Source organism: Anabrus simplex, chromosome 3 (genome assembly GCF_040414725.1).
Source record: "Anabrus simplex isolate iqAnaSimp1 chromosome 3, ASM4041472v1, whole genome shotgun sequence".
Taxonomy (NCBI): Eukaryota; Metazoa; Arthropoda; class Insecta; order Orthoptera; family Tettigoniidae; genus Anabrus; species Anabrus simplex.
Window position 1 is genome coordinate 207033437 of NC_090267.1, and position 18975 is coordinate 207052411.

The window sequence follows — 18975 nt, forward strand, 5'->3', positions numbered from 1 at the left end:
GTATTATATTTTAAGCCAGTTAAAATATGGGTCGAGCAGGTCAGAAGATTATGAAGTACTATAAAAATCTCTTTGTCACCAGAAGAATATATATGCAAACACAATATTACTTACATTTTCTTGTCACGAGAGAAGCAAAAGAAAGACCGCTCATTCTTTTCTACTTCATAGTTACTGCAGCCAAACACAGCACATACCTTTCCCCTCATGTTGAGAGGAGATATCAAGGAATGACACACGCTACTATTTAATTATGTCAACTCACTGAAAACGCATAAATAACACCAAAAACTTCACACAAAAATACACGTGCTCTTATGACATAATCAGTAATTCTCAGGTCTACCTGCTAGAGAGAGCTCTGATAGCTGTCCCTCGATATCTCGCTGAGTGTCGCGTCAAGACCGACTCCAATCCTCAGACCGTAATATAAGAAAAACATGGCGGCCGAAGTAGCCGAATTGCTGGTATTGGCTAACACGAAAATATCACGTGCATTTTATATAAACGGCCGTAATTTAATATGATAAATGTAACATCGTAAGGAAAATACACTTTTACACGTATGAAATCGCTTCGCCAACAAGTACGCACCACATATAATCAACTAGAATCACATATATTCTACTAGAAAAGAGACCAACAAGCTGATTATTTAGACATTTCAATTCGTCAAATAACGTTTTCTCTTAGATTTCACTTCGCTGGATAGATGAAAATATGTGATAAAACTGTTAAAATGATATTTCTATCATCATTTTGAATATTTCAAAATAAATTAAGGTGCAAAATTCCTCGATTTATTCGCTCTCATGAGAACTGTGAAACACAAACATAACTTGTTGCCTTAGTTTTGAAGTGGTAGATAATTTCTTAAATTCACCACCCAATGAATGGGAAGTACACCCGAAATCATAATGTTATTCGTTTTACGTCCTACTAACTACATTTTTTACGGGTTTCGGAAACGTCGAAATGCCGAAATTTAGTCCTGCAATAGTTCCTTTACGTGCCAGTAAATCTACCGACACGAGGCTGACGTATTTGAGCACCATCAAATACCACCGGACTGAGTCAGGATCGAATCCGGCAACTTGGGATCAGAAGGCCAGCGCCTTAACCGTCTGAGTCACTCAGATCATTGCTAGTTTTTGATAATTGGTTTACGTAGCACCGACACAGATAGGTCTTATGGCGACGATGGGACAGGAAAGGTCTAGGAGTGGGAAGGAAGCGGCCGTGGCCTTAATTAAGGTACAGCCCCAGCATTTGCCTGGTGTGAAAATGGGAAACCAAGGAAAGCCATGTTAAGGGCTGCCGACAGTGGGGTTCGAACCTACTATCCTCCGAATACTGGACACTGGCGCACTTAAGCGACTGCAGCTTTCGAGCTCGGTGTCATTCAGATCAAGTACACCCAAAATGATTATGTTAACATGATGTTAATATAATGTTGACATATGGCATAACAGCACTTCACGCAAGGATAGTAACCTTAGTAATGAAACGTTCAGACACTAAATATATAGCCTAATAGGTTTTCACCCATTAAATAACATGAGTGGAAAAACTCTATTGACTAAACATTGATATTTAACCACATGCACGAGCTTCAGTTCGGCACAGTCAGCTTAATAACTGATAGCCACAGCATGAATCGGAAGGTGTTGGTAGTGTAAAACCCTACGTTACAAACCCAGTTAATCCCTCTAAGTCACTATTTCTTTTGTGTAACAGTATGCAGATTGCTCCATCCGTCACACTTATAAGTTTTGTTATACTCCAAGTACCAGCCAAACATTTCCGCAGGCAAAGCACAGATTATTGTAAAATACACTTGCATCTAAATCACTAGACACTTTGAAGCACATAGACACTGACGGAATAACACAATATCAAGTATATTCTATCTAAGTTAATATTTTTCGAGGAACACGAATAGTTTGGAAGTAGAGGGCTAGATTTCCTAACCTCAGACTTATTCTCAAAATTATGTATGCACGCTACGGTTTTGCCATGGACTTCAAAATAATCACGATGTATATTCCTAATCGATTTCTCTTCTAATGTTCTATTTCGTAGGAAACTTAAGAATTGTTGTATGAGAGGCATTGCCATAGTTAGATTAAAAACTGGTCCACCTAGTGCACTCATGTTTTTAATGAGTAAAAATACGATCAAAACAAGCACATTCTCACATTACTGCATATAATTACAGATCCTATGTACCCACCGACTCATATAAATACACTCGCACACTTATATTCTACAAAGAAACTAACATTTATCGTCAAATTTAATAAAATTACACCGACTACATACGATAACAACAAACCAAAACAAACCCACATTTCCAACAATTTCGGCTACTCGATTCGCCATCTTTGAACGATCGAGAGTAGCATTAAGGTCTGAGAATTGGAGTCGGTCTTGGTCGCGTATTGTCTCTACTGTATTTGATATCTCGCAGAGTGTTGCGTATTGTCTCTACTGTATTTGGTGTAGGCTACTAGCCTTTCCATCATTTAAATTTGGCGGGTTTCTCTCGACCATGTGCAACATGCGATATCGCTCTAATCTCGCAAGTCGCAAGCATCCGGACATCCTCGAGAGTCGAGAGTGTACTCACAAACCAACACAAACATACTAGGCCTATATGGTAAACAAAACCGTGCAGAGAAGGTCCAAGTAATATCTCAGTTGTCACTGTGTCAACAGCGACCTTATTGGTAAAGGTAGGATTTGAGTATGATGTTTTGTGCATTTAGCTGATTATGTCAGCCGTAATTTAGCTTTACGACCTCTCTTCAACGACGTTTAAGCATAAATTACATGATGTATCGTATGACTTGAAGATGTAAATGTGCCTGTATACAAATACGAAAAATAAAGAAGGAGGTAACATATTATATTATATCAGTAGGTGCATTTTATCATAGCTACATCACATGGGCTTTACACAGTGAAACGAGTATCCCTTCTAACTTAACCTAAAATGAATTTTTCTCAATGTGTATTGAAACCACGGCGGCATTTGCTGCTTCATAATGAAAGTATTCTTGTTAGGTCGTTTACATTGTGAAACTTTTTATTGTATGAACTATTTTTCTCAATGTTGTTAACCCTATTTTCCCCCTCTAATTTGTTTCAGTGACAGGTGTTCCATTTACTAACATGGCAGAATGCTATGATGAGGAGGTGGAGCATACTGAGGAACCCTGTGCATCTACTTCGGACCTTCCTTTCGGATACGGTAAAACACGTGCTTCACCTACTCCTGTTGCAATGTTTTACCCTCAGTTATCAGGTTATGAAGTTCATCCTTTAATTTTAAATCCGAGAAGAAAAGGCATGCCTGAGAAAATTAAAAGTGAAAATGCACTGACTGACTCAGAACCTGATGTTGCATTAGGCTTGTCTAGTCCAATTCATAAAGACTTGATGATTCAGAATTACAGACAAAGAGATTCGCATTCTCCTTCAAGAAGGGTAGATAGTAATACTGATCAGGTAGGAGAGTTACCAGTTATGTCTGGAAAAAGCTGTCATGGTGAGACGGAAGTATCTGACTATTCTTCCAAGTCTCGGAAGTCTTTCTTTTGTAGAGCATGTGGTAAAGCTTTCAAATTTCAGACATCACTTCTCCGTCACAACAATAAAGTTCACATCAGTAAGTATCAGTGTCCCACATGTAGCCGTGTATTTTCCAGACAAGCATATCTTGATGTCCACACTTCCAAACAAGGTACCTCGTGCTACTTGGGAAGTTCTTATTCTAGCCCAACGATAAGCCATTCTCTAAACTCTGACTTAAGTTCACACATACCTGGAATGAAATAATTTGCATCAACCTTTTTTTTTAAATGCCAATTGTGTATCCCCTGTCCCCTTCTTATAATGAAGATTTATCAGCAGGCACTTGATCTTTCAATTTATGCCTGTTGATTGGTCTTGAAATAGCTAAGAAGCAGCCCAGTTACGTACTGTAAATAATATCCCTCGTTTCTTCATAGTTTAAGTTATATACAAAAGGTGTAGCCTATGTGGAATTGTAAAGATATAACTTACTTTGTCAAAGTTGTTGAAGTTTAGGCATCTAGTTTGCGGTATGGTAACTGCTTCATTGTCTGTGCCATTTAATTTTAGTTCCTTGGACTGTTTTTATTGTGAAATACTTTTATGCTTTTTTAAAGTATAGGCTAAATGCCTGTCCTTTTCTGACATTTAGAAGAGAGACTGGTTCTTAGGTACTATAGACCAGTGCAAAGTTTCATGTGAGACAACTATTTTATAGTTTTAAATTTTATACATAAAGTATTTTTGTTTTGTTCAGAGAGGTATTGTTCCTATTTTATTTGGTGATACTGCGTGGTATAGTCATTTTGTTTATTATTATTATTATTATTATTATTAGGTCCAGTATTTATTTTCTTTGGTGCTGGATTTTCTGTTTGTTATACTTCAGAGGTTTATCAGAATTTCATTGCATGTATCATTATTTTGCTTACAATCAGGTGATGCGATTTTTATTTAAGTGGGCGTAATATCAGATTTGTAGACCCCTGTACAGTCAGGTAGGTTTTACTATCCTTTTTATACCTTCCATTTTCAGCAAATTTTTATCAATTCTGTTTGGTTCAACTTAAGCTAATGTCAAAAAAAGAAATAACTTAAAAAGCTCCCTATGAACATTTTATCATCATAGGTTTCCACAAGTAATATTTAATTAAAGGTTTTTAAATTTTATATTTATTCTTTGATTAAAAAATTGTAAAGGTGCATTTACATGGCATCAGTTAATAGATGTTGCAACCTGTCTTGATAGATATTTACAAAATATTTATAACTATATTCCTCATATTCTCAAAGCAACTTAAAAACAATCTGTTTGATGTGTTCTGATTGTGGTCTTGACTCGATGCTAACAGTATCTATTCTCTCCACAGCACTAAAGGAAAATTTCTGACTTGAGCTTGAGCTCCTGTACTCAATCATATTAGGTTATTAGGTTCATAAAACAGGATCATTAACTTTTTTGCATTGTCAGTATGTGCATGTCCTTTAAATTTGATATTATGGCAGCTCCTTCATGTAAATCAATTATCATGGCAGTTATAGTCTCAACAACTATGTGCCATGTATTGTACGTGCACTTTTTATTGATAGATTTTTGTACTGGGTTGAGGAGTAAGGAGGGAGCACTACTGGTTCCAGTAATACTGCCAACTGAATGGAAATGAAATCTGAATTGAATCGATAATATGATCGATCGATATGAATTTTCTAAACCTGTATTATCTTATGCCAACAACTGTGTCACACACACAATATATAATATTATATAACATTTCTCGATGTGAAACTTGTTCCTAGCATGAATTTTATAGTTTGGCTTTGCTGTGTAAATAACAACAGTACGAGTACCGGTACGTAAAGTGTAGGCCTATGCCAGATGTCGCACAGCGACCATAAGCGATTCTTAGTTTGTGTTTCAAGGTTGCCAGTACGAATCTCGAAGATAACAGAGGTCGACCGATTCAGCACTAGGGTGTCCATCTATCACTAAAAAGTGCGCGTACAATAAGTGCACTTCAAGTAAGTTTTGGAATTTTCTCATATTTAAGATGATAAATTCCTCAAGTGATTATACAAATCATGGTGAATGAAGTATTAAGTGTTGAAACTCAGGTAGCTCAGCTTGTAGTGTTGATTGGTCTTGATGTGACTGCATACCGTAACATGAAACAGCTGGAACTTGTTGGTGCTAGACTTCTGCACATAATTTAATTACAAATTATTTGGTATATTATTGGGTGCTCTATGCAATGTACTAATGTACTGTTTACAAAAAGAAATTGTAAAAAATGCAATGCAGAGCATACACAGTTGAAAAATTGCTTACCTCTTGTTGGAAGAAACTTGCAATACTGTTATCATTGCTTTAGATGACCTGGACTTTGCCTCTCTCCATATCACCTTTACCCAAAAATAAATCTACACATTGTGTAAGGGAACACCATTTTGGGTAAATATAAATGGCACATGAACAGCACACACTTCCAAACGCTGGTAGTTCATACAGCATCTCCATACAGTCTGAAACGTATATCATCCTACCGTGTGCCTTCACCTTTTAGCTTTTCTCCAATTGTGGCATCTGCATGTTTCATCATGTCATAGGAGGCCAGCAAAGGATATTTGAGGCATTTAGAGTTGCTACCGCCTCATAATTTGGAAAGAATGCTTGCATCACAAAACGCTATCCAAGTTTCAAAATCATATTCTAATAATTTCACCCACTCATTGCATGGTACAATTTTCTATGCAGCTGTGTGAATCAAGTAGCCTCATAAATAATACACAAGATTATCACCTACTCTAGCTGAACTGACTGATCTATGAAATTGAGGCCTGGTTCAGTATCTGTCAGTTTAATAGTGATCCTTATCTGTTTATGATATTTTGGTCTTTCATCTCATGCCATTGACCTTATCTTGATGTGACTGCATACCGTAACATGAAACAGCTGGAACTTGTTGGTGCTAGACTTCTGCACATAATTTAATTACAAATTATTGGGTGTTCTATGCATTGTACTGATGTACTGATTAACTGGATACTAAATTCTTCACAAGTTAAACCTGCCCTGGGTACATTTTCTCCACTTTATGATATTTGAATATTCTCTAAAGGAATGTGTACCAAAGCTCTGCAAGTATGTTTTTCACTCGCTCGTATTTGTTCAAAGGTCCTTGACTCAAGCGGGTTTCCTGTGTGTGGGGAACACTTGAAACTGTTGACAAGTGAACTATGCTTGCGAGAAGGACAATTGCAGGAAACAACGGGCAATTATTTGAATTTTTTATTAGAAAGCGATAAAATAATGCCATAACATTTGTGTTGGTTCTGATTTGCCTTTTTATTCCTTATATTTTATATTCAATGCCATCTTTGTATTACAAACACTGAATCAATGAAAATTAAATAGGTAATTTTGATCTTGTAAACAACATTAAATATAATAATTATTTAAATAATAGAGGCTACCTCCTGGTACAATAGAAATAATACATGAATTAGAACTCCAAACAACGAAATAAAATAATAAATTCTGTTCCTTCTGTTTATACTTTAATTCCTTAATAGATTTTTTATTAGTAAGAAAAGCGCACAAACGTGCAGAGAGTTAAGGTTCATTGTTCTTTGCTATATTCCATTAGTGATTTAGTGCACTTGTGGCATTCGCTGAAGTGGTAGCGCTTACAGGCCTTCCCGCAGAGGCTGCATACACACTCTGGTGAGGGTTCATGGAAACCGTTTCTTGTGCATAGCTTGTGGTGGAAACTGTGCCCCGCGAGCCTAGTTATGGCACTTTGTAAGTTCTAGTTTGGTCCCGTCCAGTTCTGATCTAGCATCGTATCTGTTGCATAGAATTCGGGCCAGATGTCCGCTCTCTTGTTTTCTGTCCCGAAGTAGGTCCGACTCTTGTTTCATCGCTGGCAGCTGTTGTCTGAACCTCAAGTCTTCTATGAGGAAGCACATTTTTGCAAGTTCGTAGGCCAGTCTCAAAGGGGCGTATTTTGATATTACCAAAGTTCTCTTTAGGTATCTTGCTTTCACACACTCAAGGGTCAAGAGGTCTCTAGTTGTCAGGTTGTTCCATATGAATTCAATGCTGTATGTCAGAACAGGCATTATCTTACAGGTAACTAATCTCATTTTGTTCTGTATTGAAGATACAATAAGTAAAATTCTTTCTTGAATAAAATTACTGTGTCCACCTATTCAATACAATTATATTTTGTAGTGATTAAATTCTACATGAATTATAAACACTAGTTAGGGACATGTTTCGCCCTAGTTTTGGGCATCTTCATCCTAATACTAATCTTAAGGTCAAGTACATGTACTACAAAATATAATTGTATTGACTAGATGGACACAGTAATTTTATTCAAGAAAGAATTTTACATGCATTATCTTCGCGTAGAAAAGTGTTAATGCTGTGTCTAGTGCTAGTCTTGTCAGATTTTTAATGTCGTAAATGGCTTTTATGGCAGCGGCTGCCCTCTCCCATATGTGAATTTTGTAGCATGATCCCGATGGTTGTAGGGTGATGCCCAGGTACTTGAAGGAGTTTACAATCTTTAACTCTTCCGTTCCGTAGTATATTTTGTCTTGTGCAGAGGTTCTTTCTCCCCTCCTGGAGATCATTTGCACTGTCTTGTTGGTATTCAGCTGGAGTTGGTTGTTTTCAACCCATTCCTGGAGCTGGTCTACAATGTCTTGCAGGGCCTACCTGTCGTGCAAGCCTTATACGATGTCATCTGCGTAGAGGTACATGTTCACTGAGTCCTTTTGTAGGATGTCTGTGACGTCTGACATGACGATGTTAAATAGGGTTGGGCTAATCGGGTGTCCTTGTGAAACGCCGTTGGTCTGTACTATGTTTTCTGAGGTCGTCACGCCATCTTTGATTATGATTTTGTTGTAGGTGAGCAGGGTTTTGATAGCAGCTGTTGTTGGGTTATCCTTTCCTGTCATAGTTTCAAGTTTCTTCATGAGTATTTGTCTGTTCAACAGGTCAAAGGCTTTTGTGAAATCTATGAAGACTGTGTAGAATTTCCTCGATGGGTGCCTTAGTGCATCATGTATATCTTCTAGGAGGTTAGCAACTGCGTGAAGGGTTCCTCTTCCCTTCCTGAATTCGAACTGTGTTTCCGGCATAAAGGCGTCTGTTAGTGAATAGAGTCTGTTCAGCAGGATTTTGGAGAATATCTTGAAGATGTTGTTCTCAAGCGCAGTTCCTCTGTATGCGTTGAGGTCCTCTATGTCGCCTTTGCCCTTGTATAACAAGATGATGTTCGACTTTCTCCAATCCCCTGGTATTTTTCCTGATGTAAGGCATTTGTTAAACAACATCGTCCACAACTGGGCGAGTTGTTCAAGAGTTTATATGAGGTTTTCATTGAACACCTTGTCTGGTCCTGCTGCTTTTCCTTTTTTAGTTTCTAGGATGGCCTGTATTACTTCATACTCAGTTATTGGTTCAGATTCTGTGGTTTATGTCTCTTCGGTTTCGTATGCTTATTCTAAGTTCTTGTTGTAAAGCTGGATGAAGTGCTGTTCTCAAACATTCATCGGGATTCCTGCCACTCCTGCTCTGCTTTTCTTCTTGATCGCTATAAAGGGGTCCTTTAGGGCTTCTTCTGCTTGTCTTTGTGCATCTGCTTCTGTGTGATTTGCAGGTTTAGCTCCTTGTATTATTTTCTCTTTTGTGTATATGCTTTCAGGTTGTCTGGTGTATTTGTATGTTTCGCTCTGTGGAGGAGGTGTAGGGCTTCTTTTCTGGTGCGGTAGCATTCTGCGTCAAACCAGGGCTGTGCTATTCTTGTTTTCTTCAGTAATTGTGCATTATGTATATACAACAGAATGGAGTCCAGTGTGGGTTAGAGCAGTCCTTCTTCTATTAGGCTTGGAACATTTCCTAGGAGTTCCTTTATCTTTTTTAATGTGTCATTGTTCAGTTTCCTTGAGATCTTCTGTGTATAGGAGGTTTTCTGCAGTACGGACGCTCCTGATTTGGCAAATGTGGTGCAGACTGGTAGGTGTTTTTTCAGTGGGGCGACTGTTGATCGTTCCAGCACTTCTTGTGATTTTATTTTAATGTGTTTTCCTCTGTAGAAGACCAGGTCTATTGTACTGGATCCGTTAGGCGTAAGGTATGTCTTTTCTTCCTTTTTATTGATCATTGTGAACCCGTCTTCCTGTAGTATTTCCAATACCAGAGCTGATTTTTTGGTCAGGCTTGTCCAGTCCGCAGCTTAGGTCTCCTCCCAGGATCACGTTTTCTTCTTCCCTTGTCATTGATATTGAATTCATTATTTTTCCTACTGTATCGTCGACTGTTTGACCTGGACTTGTGTAGAGTCCTATGATAGTCTGTCAGCTTTTATGACGACTGTGTTTTCTTCTGTGTGTTTTGCTTTTAGTTTTCCTATGGTGTTGTTATACATGAGGGTTACGCCTCCTTCTGATCTACCACTTTTTTTTTTTTTTTTTTGCCAGTGCATGTGTACTGTAGAAGAGGGGTTCGTCTATGGGCTCTGAGAGGAAAGTTTCAGTAGCTATTACTGCATTGAAAAGTAGGTAGGGGTTGCTGCTTTTAGATTCTTTAGGTCTTCTACGTTACATAGGAGTAGTTTTAGCGGTTTTTTGTCTTGTTGGTTCGTTTGGGTTGAGGTCTTTCTAGTCAAGTCTCACTCCTGTGGACCGACGAAAATGAAAACATCTGACCGTAACTCCTCTTGGCCAAAATTTTGTGTCGGTCGCTTTTTCTAGATCTTCTATTGGTATTCCTATGCGAAAGGCCTTTAGATGGCCAATTGTTGAAAGCTCCATGCACTCTTTCAATTCGGTAACGCCTTGTTTTTGTAAATGCCTTTCAATTTTTTCTTTTGTGCCTTCACGTTGTAGTTTCCCAATGTACAGCCATGCATATCGAGGGCCTGCTTGAAGTTCTCCTTCTGTTGGTTCCAGTATTCCTACTGTTTACTGGGGTTCTCTTGGTTTTTGTGGGCTTCTGGCTGCACCTGCGTATGTCTCGTTTCTGCTTTCCGGCTCGGGTTCTTGCTCTTGGCGAGATGCTGGTATTTCATTGTCACCTATTTCTTGTGATTCTTCCTGTTGTAATGTTTCAGAGGTTTGCGTCTGTTGGGGCACTGGATGAGCCTGCCTCTTATTGGATTCCTTGATCACTGTCTGCCTTTCTTTGAGTTGGAACGCCTTCTTGTGTTTTCGTGATCATGATAGTCATGTTGTTTGCCAGAAAGTTGATAATATTTTCCATTTTCTCATTTAGTTCCTTCAGGTCATTTCTTTCTTTCGGCTTTAAAATTTTTGTTTTGCATGAGTCACAGAGCCAAGTGAGTTTACATTTGGATCTCTTCATTATGTTGAATTCTCTGTTTGTAAGTTTCGAGCAGTTTTTGTGGTACCAAGAACTACACAGTCCCTTGCATTCAATTGCATCACAATCCTTATCAGACTTTTTTTGCATGTTCCGCACAATTCTTCTTTCCCTGATGAAGGGTTATTTGGTGATGTTGAATTACTGTTGGCAGCCGTGTTGTCTGTGTTAGTTTCTGTTTTCTCTATGGGAGCCATCTTGCCAGTTATCTCGTCTGTAAGACACTGCAGATGTCACTTCCGGAAATAACCATAAACTTACAGAAGTATTACACTTATAAAATGGTCCTAATTGGAGATGAAAATTAAGACATTTTGAATAAATTAATAGACCACTAAACATTGTCCCTTTCACAACTGTATGTTCCCAAACTGAGTAATGTGACACGCTGTTATTTCTCTTTGGTTTGCTAACTTGAAAAGGAGAAAGTTTATTCCTTGATATTTAATATGCTGTAATTCACCAGCAGGTATTCTCAATGCTGTTATTCTCTTTACTTGACTATCTTCTTGAAAAGAGAGAAGTTTATTCCTTGATATTTAACATGCTGTTATTCACCAGCAGAAAATTTCAATAATACACAAAACACCATCAGATAAATAGTTTCTCACCAGAATTAAGTATTAATAACACACATATAAGTACGTTTATACACTTCACAATTACGCAACTGCACCTCACTCGCATAGGTATACATCACCACAATGGTGTTCAGTCTGCACACCTATAATGTATGTACTTCTAACTTCTGCAGTTATATCTAGAATTTACAGACCTTGTAAGCAATACACTCGGTACAAAAAAATTTAGTAACACGGAGACCTCCTAATCATCTCAAAATTGAATTATTTATAATTCATAGATAATATCCAACATTCAAATGCAGCTTTCTTCAGTGACCAATGGAGGTCTCTGTAACATTGTGTTAGTATTTAGTTTACGTCCAAATCTCTTAATGTCACCCAGTCACACAAGTAGAGTTTATAGCATTATTTACTTGTTGAAGAAGGAATCCACAATAAATACACACAAAATACAGAAGAACTCATTCAAACCACATAGAGCACTATAATATACACATGTTGGTGCCCGTTATTGAACTAGCATACAAAATATACCTAAAAAAATGCACTATAGAAATAGAACACATCACACAATAAACTACGGTATCCTAAAAACATATTTATTATTATTCATTATCATTATTATTATGGTATGTTGCCCTCAGACCGATTTCATATTATTTTTAGTACTACAAGTATAAAAATATAAAAAAAGAAGTATTCAGAGAAATACGGGCAATTTGGTTTGACATGTTCTATAAATAATAGAGCTGTGAGCAGCGCTTTACGAAAATATAAAAAATTAAAGTTCTGACCAAACACTCCTCTGACAGTTGATTGCAAGAGGCGATAATTGTCCATTTCCAAACACTGTGCAGTGTGCTAATGTATCCACGGCCGACTGTTTCATTTGTTTCTGTCACATCTAAGCAGCATTCTCTATAATACATAGGCCTAATAACATTTTCGTAAAGTTGGATTGTTTTTGCCGTTCCAATTTCTTAAATACATAGGCCTATACCGGTAATATATGTCTTTATTCTTATACAGTAGATCAAGCTTAAATTATCAAATTATGTCCTGGGGTTAAAAATAATAATGGTATATAATAAATGCAAAATTAAACTCTGTCTTTGGTTTGAAAAGAAAAGTATAAGAATAACTAATGAGAGCAAGAAAATTAAATAACTATTTATGTTCATTGTGCTATGGATTCTATTGTCATATTAATTTACATTTCAATTGTTATATCATTGAAAATTAAATATGCATTTTTCCCAATATTTCAAAACTAAATGTAATTCCTTCATTAAACAATGTATTTCTGTGAAGAAAAAAACATATATATTCTTTCCAGCTGCAAATAAAATCAATTACACACAGCTGCTGTGTATCAACAAAATATCATTAACTCTGTCTGGGTCAAGAGAGCTTCTTCTGACAACAGATATCCAGCAGCACTGAAATTTCTCTCACTTGCTGCACTAGATGCAGGAATAGAAAATATTCTTCATACAATTGTAAGTTTGGGGTAAAGAGTACAGTTTAGATTCCACCATTTCAGTGGATTGTCATCATCAATTGCATCTCTGGCAAGATAAAGATCACCTTTGTGTATAGTGACATTGCCTCATCAGTTTCATTATCATGCCAATCTACAAATAATGATTTCATTTTTTTGCTTGCTGACTGGAGAGTTATTCTGAGGAATGGACCTAAGAAATTAAAACACAAATGTAAATATATTATACTGTAACAAAATACTGTAAAATGTGTATGACTTATAACCATACCATCACTGGGGATGGGAATTTCAGAGCATATATGCGTTATGGCACTAAACAGATTTTCTCTCTCTTCTTGGAGCAGAAATTTTAGTTTGTGAAAAGATGGCCATGGGAAGGTACCTATTTTTTGTACCTCTTCAATCGATACTTTCTCTTGCAAGTAGTGGAACACATATCTTTAAGTTTCCGAATCTCTTATAAAAATAGTAACAAATGTAATAAAGGCCTGTGTGGAAAAATGCTGATCTTAGTAGAGTAATATACTGTATATCTATTTTAATAGGCATCCGGTAAAGATTAAACATACCTCAGTGTCCTCATTTGTTGGTCTGCAGTGAAATTTAAGCTTATGAACTCACAGAAGCACCAACTGAATTGTTGTATAAGTATCCCCTGTGAGAGCATCAGTTGCCTCTTTAAAGGGTTTTGGGAAGGTGATGAGATGTCCCACCAATGATGATGTAGATATTGATTCCCATAGGGAACCTGAAATATTTGTCCTGAATGAGTAAATTCATAATTCTAAACTACTGCATCCATTATGAGACATTATGAATTTTCTAGCTAACTCTCTCTCAGTTGCCAGTGTTTCGCCCCATAGAACAAAATTAGTATGCGCAAGAGAATCACCCGGTGTATATATATACACACACACACATACATTGATGTTCAGGTCGAAGCTTCAAAATTATAGGATATACCTTCAAATATTCTATTCTGTTCTCTGTTTCGGCACATTATAACTCCCTATTTACTATCATTCTTGAAGACTCCATTCCTATACCACTTTGTAATCATTACCGTAGCTTGCTGTCTTGAAGACTTCTGCCTTTGTGACCTGCGATGTTGTTTGAGTCATCAGTCCATAGACTGGTTTGATGCAGCGTCCATGCCACCCTATCCTGTGCTAACCTTTTCATTTCTGCATAACTACTGCATCCTACATCGGCTCTAATCTGCTTGTCATATTCATACCTTGGTCTACCCCTACTGTTCTTACCACCTACACTTCCTTCAAAAACCAACTGAACAAGTCCTGGGTGTCTTAAGACGTGTCCTACCATTCTATCTCTTCTTCTAGTCAAATTTAGCCTAATCGATCTCCTCTCGCCAGTTCGATTCACTATCTCTTCATTTGTGATTCGATCTATCCATCTCACCTTCAGCATTCTTCTGTAACACCACATTTCAAAAGCTTCTGTTCTCTTTCTTTCTGAGCTAGTTATCGTCCATGTTTCACTTCCATACAATGCCACGCTCCATACGAAAGTCTTCAAAAACATCTTTCTAATTCGTACATCAATGTTTGAAGTGAGCAAATTTCTTTTCTTAAGAAAGCTCTTCCTGGCTTGTGCTAATCTGCATTTTATGTCTTCCTTACTTCTGCCATCGTTAGTTATTTTACTACCCAAGTAACAATATTTATCTACTTCCTTTAAGACTTAATTTTCTAATTTAATATTTCCTGCATCACCTGCCTTCGTTTGACTGCACTCCATTACTTTTGTTTTGGACTTATTTTCATCTTGTACTCCTTACCCAAGACTTTGTCCATACCATTCAGCAGCTTCTCAAGATCTTCTGCAGTCTCAGATAAAATAACAGTATCGTCGGCAAATCTCAAGGTTTTGATTTCCTCTCCTTGGATTGTGATTTCCTTTCCAAATTTCTCTTTGATTTCCTTTACTGCCTGTTCTATGAAAACATTGAAAAGGAGGGGGGACAAACTGCAGCCTTGCCTCACTCCTTTCTGGATTGTTGCTTCTTTTTCAAAGCCCTCCATTGTTATCACTGCAGACTGATTTTTATACAGATTGTAAATAATTCTTCGTTCTTGGTATCTGATCCTTATCACCTTCAGAATTTAAATAGCCTGGTCCAATCAGCATTATCGAATGCCTTTTCTAGATCTACGAATGCCATGTACGTGGCCTTGTCCTTCTTGATTCGATCCTCTAATATCAGACGTAAAGCCAGGATTGCTTCACGTGTTCCTACATTTCTTCTGAAGCCAAATTGATCTTCTCCCAACTCAGCTTCAACTTGTTTTTCCATTCTTCTGTAAACAATGTGTGTTAAAATTTTGCAGGCATGAGATACTAAACTAATGGTGCGATAGTTTTCACACCTGTCAGCACCGGCTTTCTTGGGAATAGGTATAACAACATTCTGCCGAAAATCGGATGGGACTTCTCCTGTCTCATACATCTTACACACTAAATGGAATAACCTTGCCATGCTGGTTTCTCGTAAGGCAGTCAGTAATTCAGAGGGAATGTCATCAATTCCAGGTGCCTTGTTCTTATTTAGGTTGCTCACAGCTCTGTCAAACTCTGACCTCAAAATTGGGTCTCCCATTTCATCAGCATCAACAGCCTCTTCTTTTTCCAGAACCAAATTATCTACATCTTCACCTTGATACAACTGTTGGATATGTTCCTGCCATCTTTCTGCTTTGTCTTCTTTCCCTAGAAGTGGCTTTCCATTTGAGCTCTTAATATTCATACACCTAGATTTCCTTTCTCCAAAGGTTTCCTTGATTTTCCTGTATGCAACATCTACCTTTCCTAGGACCATACAACCTTCGACATCCTTGCACTTCTCCTTAAGCCCGTCTTCCTTAGCTACCATGCACTTTCTGTCCACTTCATTCTTTAATCGCTTGTATTCTTCTCTGCCCTCTTCATTTCTAGCATTCTTGAATTTTCGTCCATCAGTCAGGTCTAGTATATCCTGAGTTATCCACTGTTTCTTAGTTGATCTTTTCTTCCTTTCTAACATTTCTTCAGCAGCCCTGCTGACTTCATTTTTCATGACTATCCACTCTTCCTCTGTTGTGGTTCCTTCAACCTTTTCATTTAGTCCTTTTGCAACATGTTCCTTGAAACAATCCCTCACACTCTTTTCTTTCAACTTGTCTAGATCCCATCTTTTTGCATTCTTTCCTTTCTTCAATTTCTTCAGTTTCAGATGGCGTTTTCATGACCAACAAGTTGTGGTCAGAGTCCACGTTTGCTCCTGAGAAAGTTTTGCAATCCAACACCTGGTTTCTGAATCTCTGCCTAATCATAATGAAGTCTATTTGATACCTTCCAGTGTCTCCAGGTCTCGTCCACGTATAAAGCCGTCGTTTGTGGTGTTTGAACCAAGTATTGGCAAGGACTAAATTATGATCAGTGCAGAATTCAACCAGCCAACTTCCTCTTTCGTTCCTTTGTCCCAATCCCAATTCTCCTACTGTATTACCTTCTCTTCCTTGGCCTACCACTGCATTCCAGTCTCCCATCACAATTAGATTCTCGTCACCTTTTACATATTGTATTAAATCTCCTATCTCTTCATATGTTCTTTCGATTTCCTCATCATCCGCTGAGGTAGTAGGCATATAGACCTGCACTATTGTGGTGGGCATTGGTTTGGTGTCTATCTTAACGACAATAATTCTTTCACTATCCTGGTCGTAGTAGCTTACCCGCTGCCCTATTTTCTTATTCATTATTAAACTAATTCCTGCATTTCCTCTGTTTGATTTTGTGTTGATAATTTGGTAGTTGCCTGACCAGAAATCCTGTTCTTCCTGCCAACGTACTTCACTTATACCAACTACATCTAACTTTCGTCTATCCATCTCCCTTTTCAGATTCTCTAATCTACCACAACGATTCAAACTTCTAACATTCCACGCTCCGACTCGCAGAACGTCAGTATCCATCTTCCTGATGAACGCCCTCTCTCGTGTAGTCCCCACCCGGAGATCCGAATGGGGGACTAGTTTACCTCCGGAATATTTTACTCGGGAGGAAGCCATCATCATTACATCATTCATACAGAGAGAGCTGCATGTCCTCGAGAGTTAGTTACGGCTGTATTTTCCCGTTGCTTTCAGCCGTGTAGCAGTATCAACACAGCTAAGCCATGTTGAGTATTATTACAAGGCTATATTAGTCAAGACCTGCAATACATTCTACTATTTATGATTCTTTGTCTCAAAGACATTCTTTTACTCCACTCAAAGCCTATTCTGATATAATCTCACAGTTGTCACAATTCCAATATGGTATCACAACACCTGAATATTTATTTTGAAGACATGCATTCAAAATTATGCTCCAGTTCATTTCCTATCTCGTTAACTCTACGATGGTCTCATTACAAGGTCATTTAACATAAGGAACCTATCTAAACTTGAATTAACTCTTCCTGCATTCAGATGATCCCTTATATCTTTATCCGTACAAATACATTACCATAAGAACACACACAAGATTCACGGAGTCATTGTCTTATCATATTTAGCCCATGGTTAAATGTTCCAATCTTACTCTAATATAACTTGAATTATCCATTAGCTTTATTCTGACAGTCTTACTACAAGTCCTTCTAATAACTGAAATATTATGAGGAACGTAAATTTGAACACTTTGCATCTGTCTTCTCCAGACATCCATATTTTCCAAAAATCCTATCTGACTCCTTCAAAGTTGTGGACCATTATGACATAAGTTTAATTATTATTGTGATCACAATTCAATACAGATCAAAACCATGAAGTTTATATCCTATGAGTTAATTCAATAACAAACAAATCTGCATATCCTACAATGTAAACAGGTACATAACAACCCAATCTGAAAGCGGAATCATAATAAGTGAGAAGTGAAAAGGGAGTAAAAATAGTGCTTAGCTTGCGATGTCTTCTATCTGCCCTTACATCCTTCCTTAGTGTTCGGTCATTATTACTCCCAAGTCATGCCTCTTCTTTTAGCAAGACATCTCAGTAATTATTTCTTGTTGTTTCACTAGATATTTCTCATTTTACTGTTGTGAACGTGTAACTTAAAAGTCTAATATTAGTATTGTGCTACACAATTCTGTAAATTTCATGTGGATTTCTTCAGTCACTCTTATATGGACAAGAAAGATGTTTCACCTATCAATACATTTATTATGAAGCAAATTCACATCAGGACCGGTTTTGACTGTTTACAGTCATCATTAGCTGATACATTACAATATTACAACCATTAGGCATTGGTACGTGTCACAAATATGTTGTTGTTCATTAGTGCATCCAGATGTCTAATGGGGTTGTGGATTATATATTTTTGTCATATTGTTTGTGACTGCGTGGTGTTGAAACTGTATGCGAGACCAATATGGCAGTGAAAAGCTTAACTAGACGTAAAACAAATTGTACATATACATTAAACACATTAAAAACACATGACACACACATATATATAAAACACTTGGTGTGTTTAAACACATTAAAATATTGAAAATATGTATGTAAAAACACTTGTTAAATTTAAAAGTTCATGTCTTGCAGTGTTCTTTCTTCAGGCTCTTGGGTTCTTGTACACCTATGTTTGCGTTGTTTGATTTCGTAAATAATTCTTGAAGATGTTCTGTTTGACTAAATATATATCATACTAGCAAATGTGCCCGTGCTTCGCTAAGGTATTATACAGTGTATACGGATATCGAAGTAAATTACTGTACATGAAGTGAATAAGAATTTTTAAATTGCATGTCTCTTGGCATTATCCGAGAAAAAGCATAAGGATGTCCGCAGACGTTGTTTCCAATGTAAAGTACGAGTTGCGGAGTTTTGATGATAACGACAGGTCCACTTGTCTACCACAATTCACTATGC

General features: G+C 37.4%; 1 protein-coding gene across 1 annotated transcript; it reads left to right on the plus strand.

Moving 5' to 3' along the window:
* The first annotated feature begins 2716 nt into the window (after nucleotides 1-2716).
* Nucleotides 2717-4948, plus strand: LOC136866153 (zinc finger protein 878). The gene is made up of 2 exons (XM_067142870.2): nucleotides 2717-2898; nucleotides 3152-4948. Exons 1-2 carry the CDS (start codon nucleotides 2862-2864, stop codon nucleotides 3838-3840), a joined length of 726 nt encoding a protein of 241 aa, XP_066998971.2. The 5' UTR covers nucleotides 2717-2861; the 3' UTR covers nucleotides 3841-4948.
* The last annotated feature ends 14027 nt before the right edge of the window (nucleotides 4949-18975 follow it).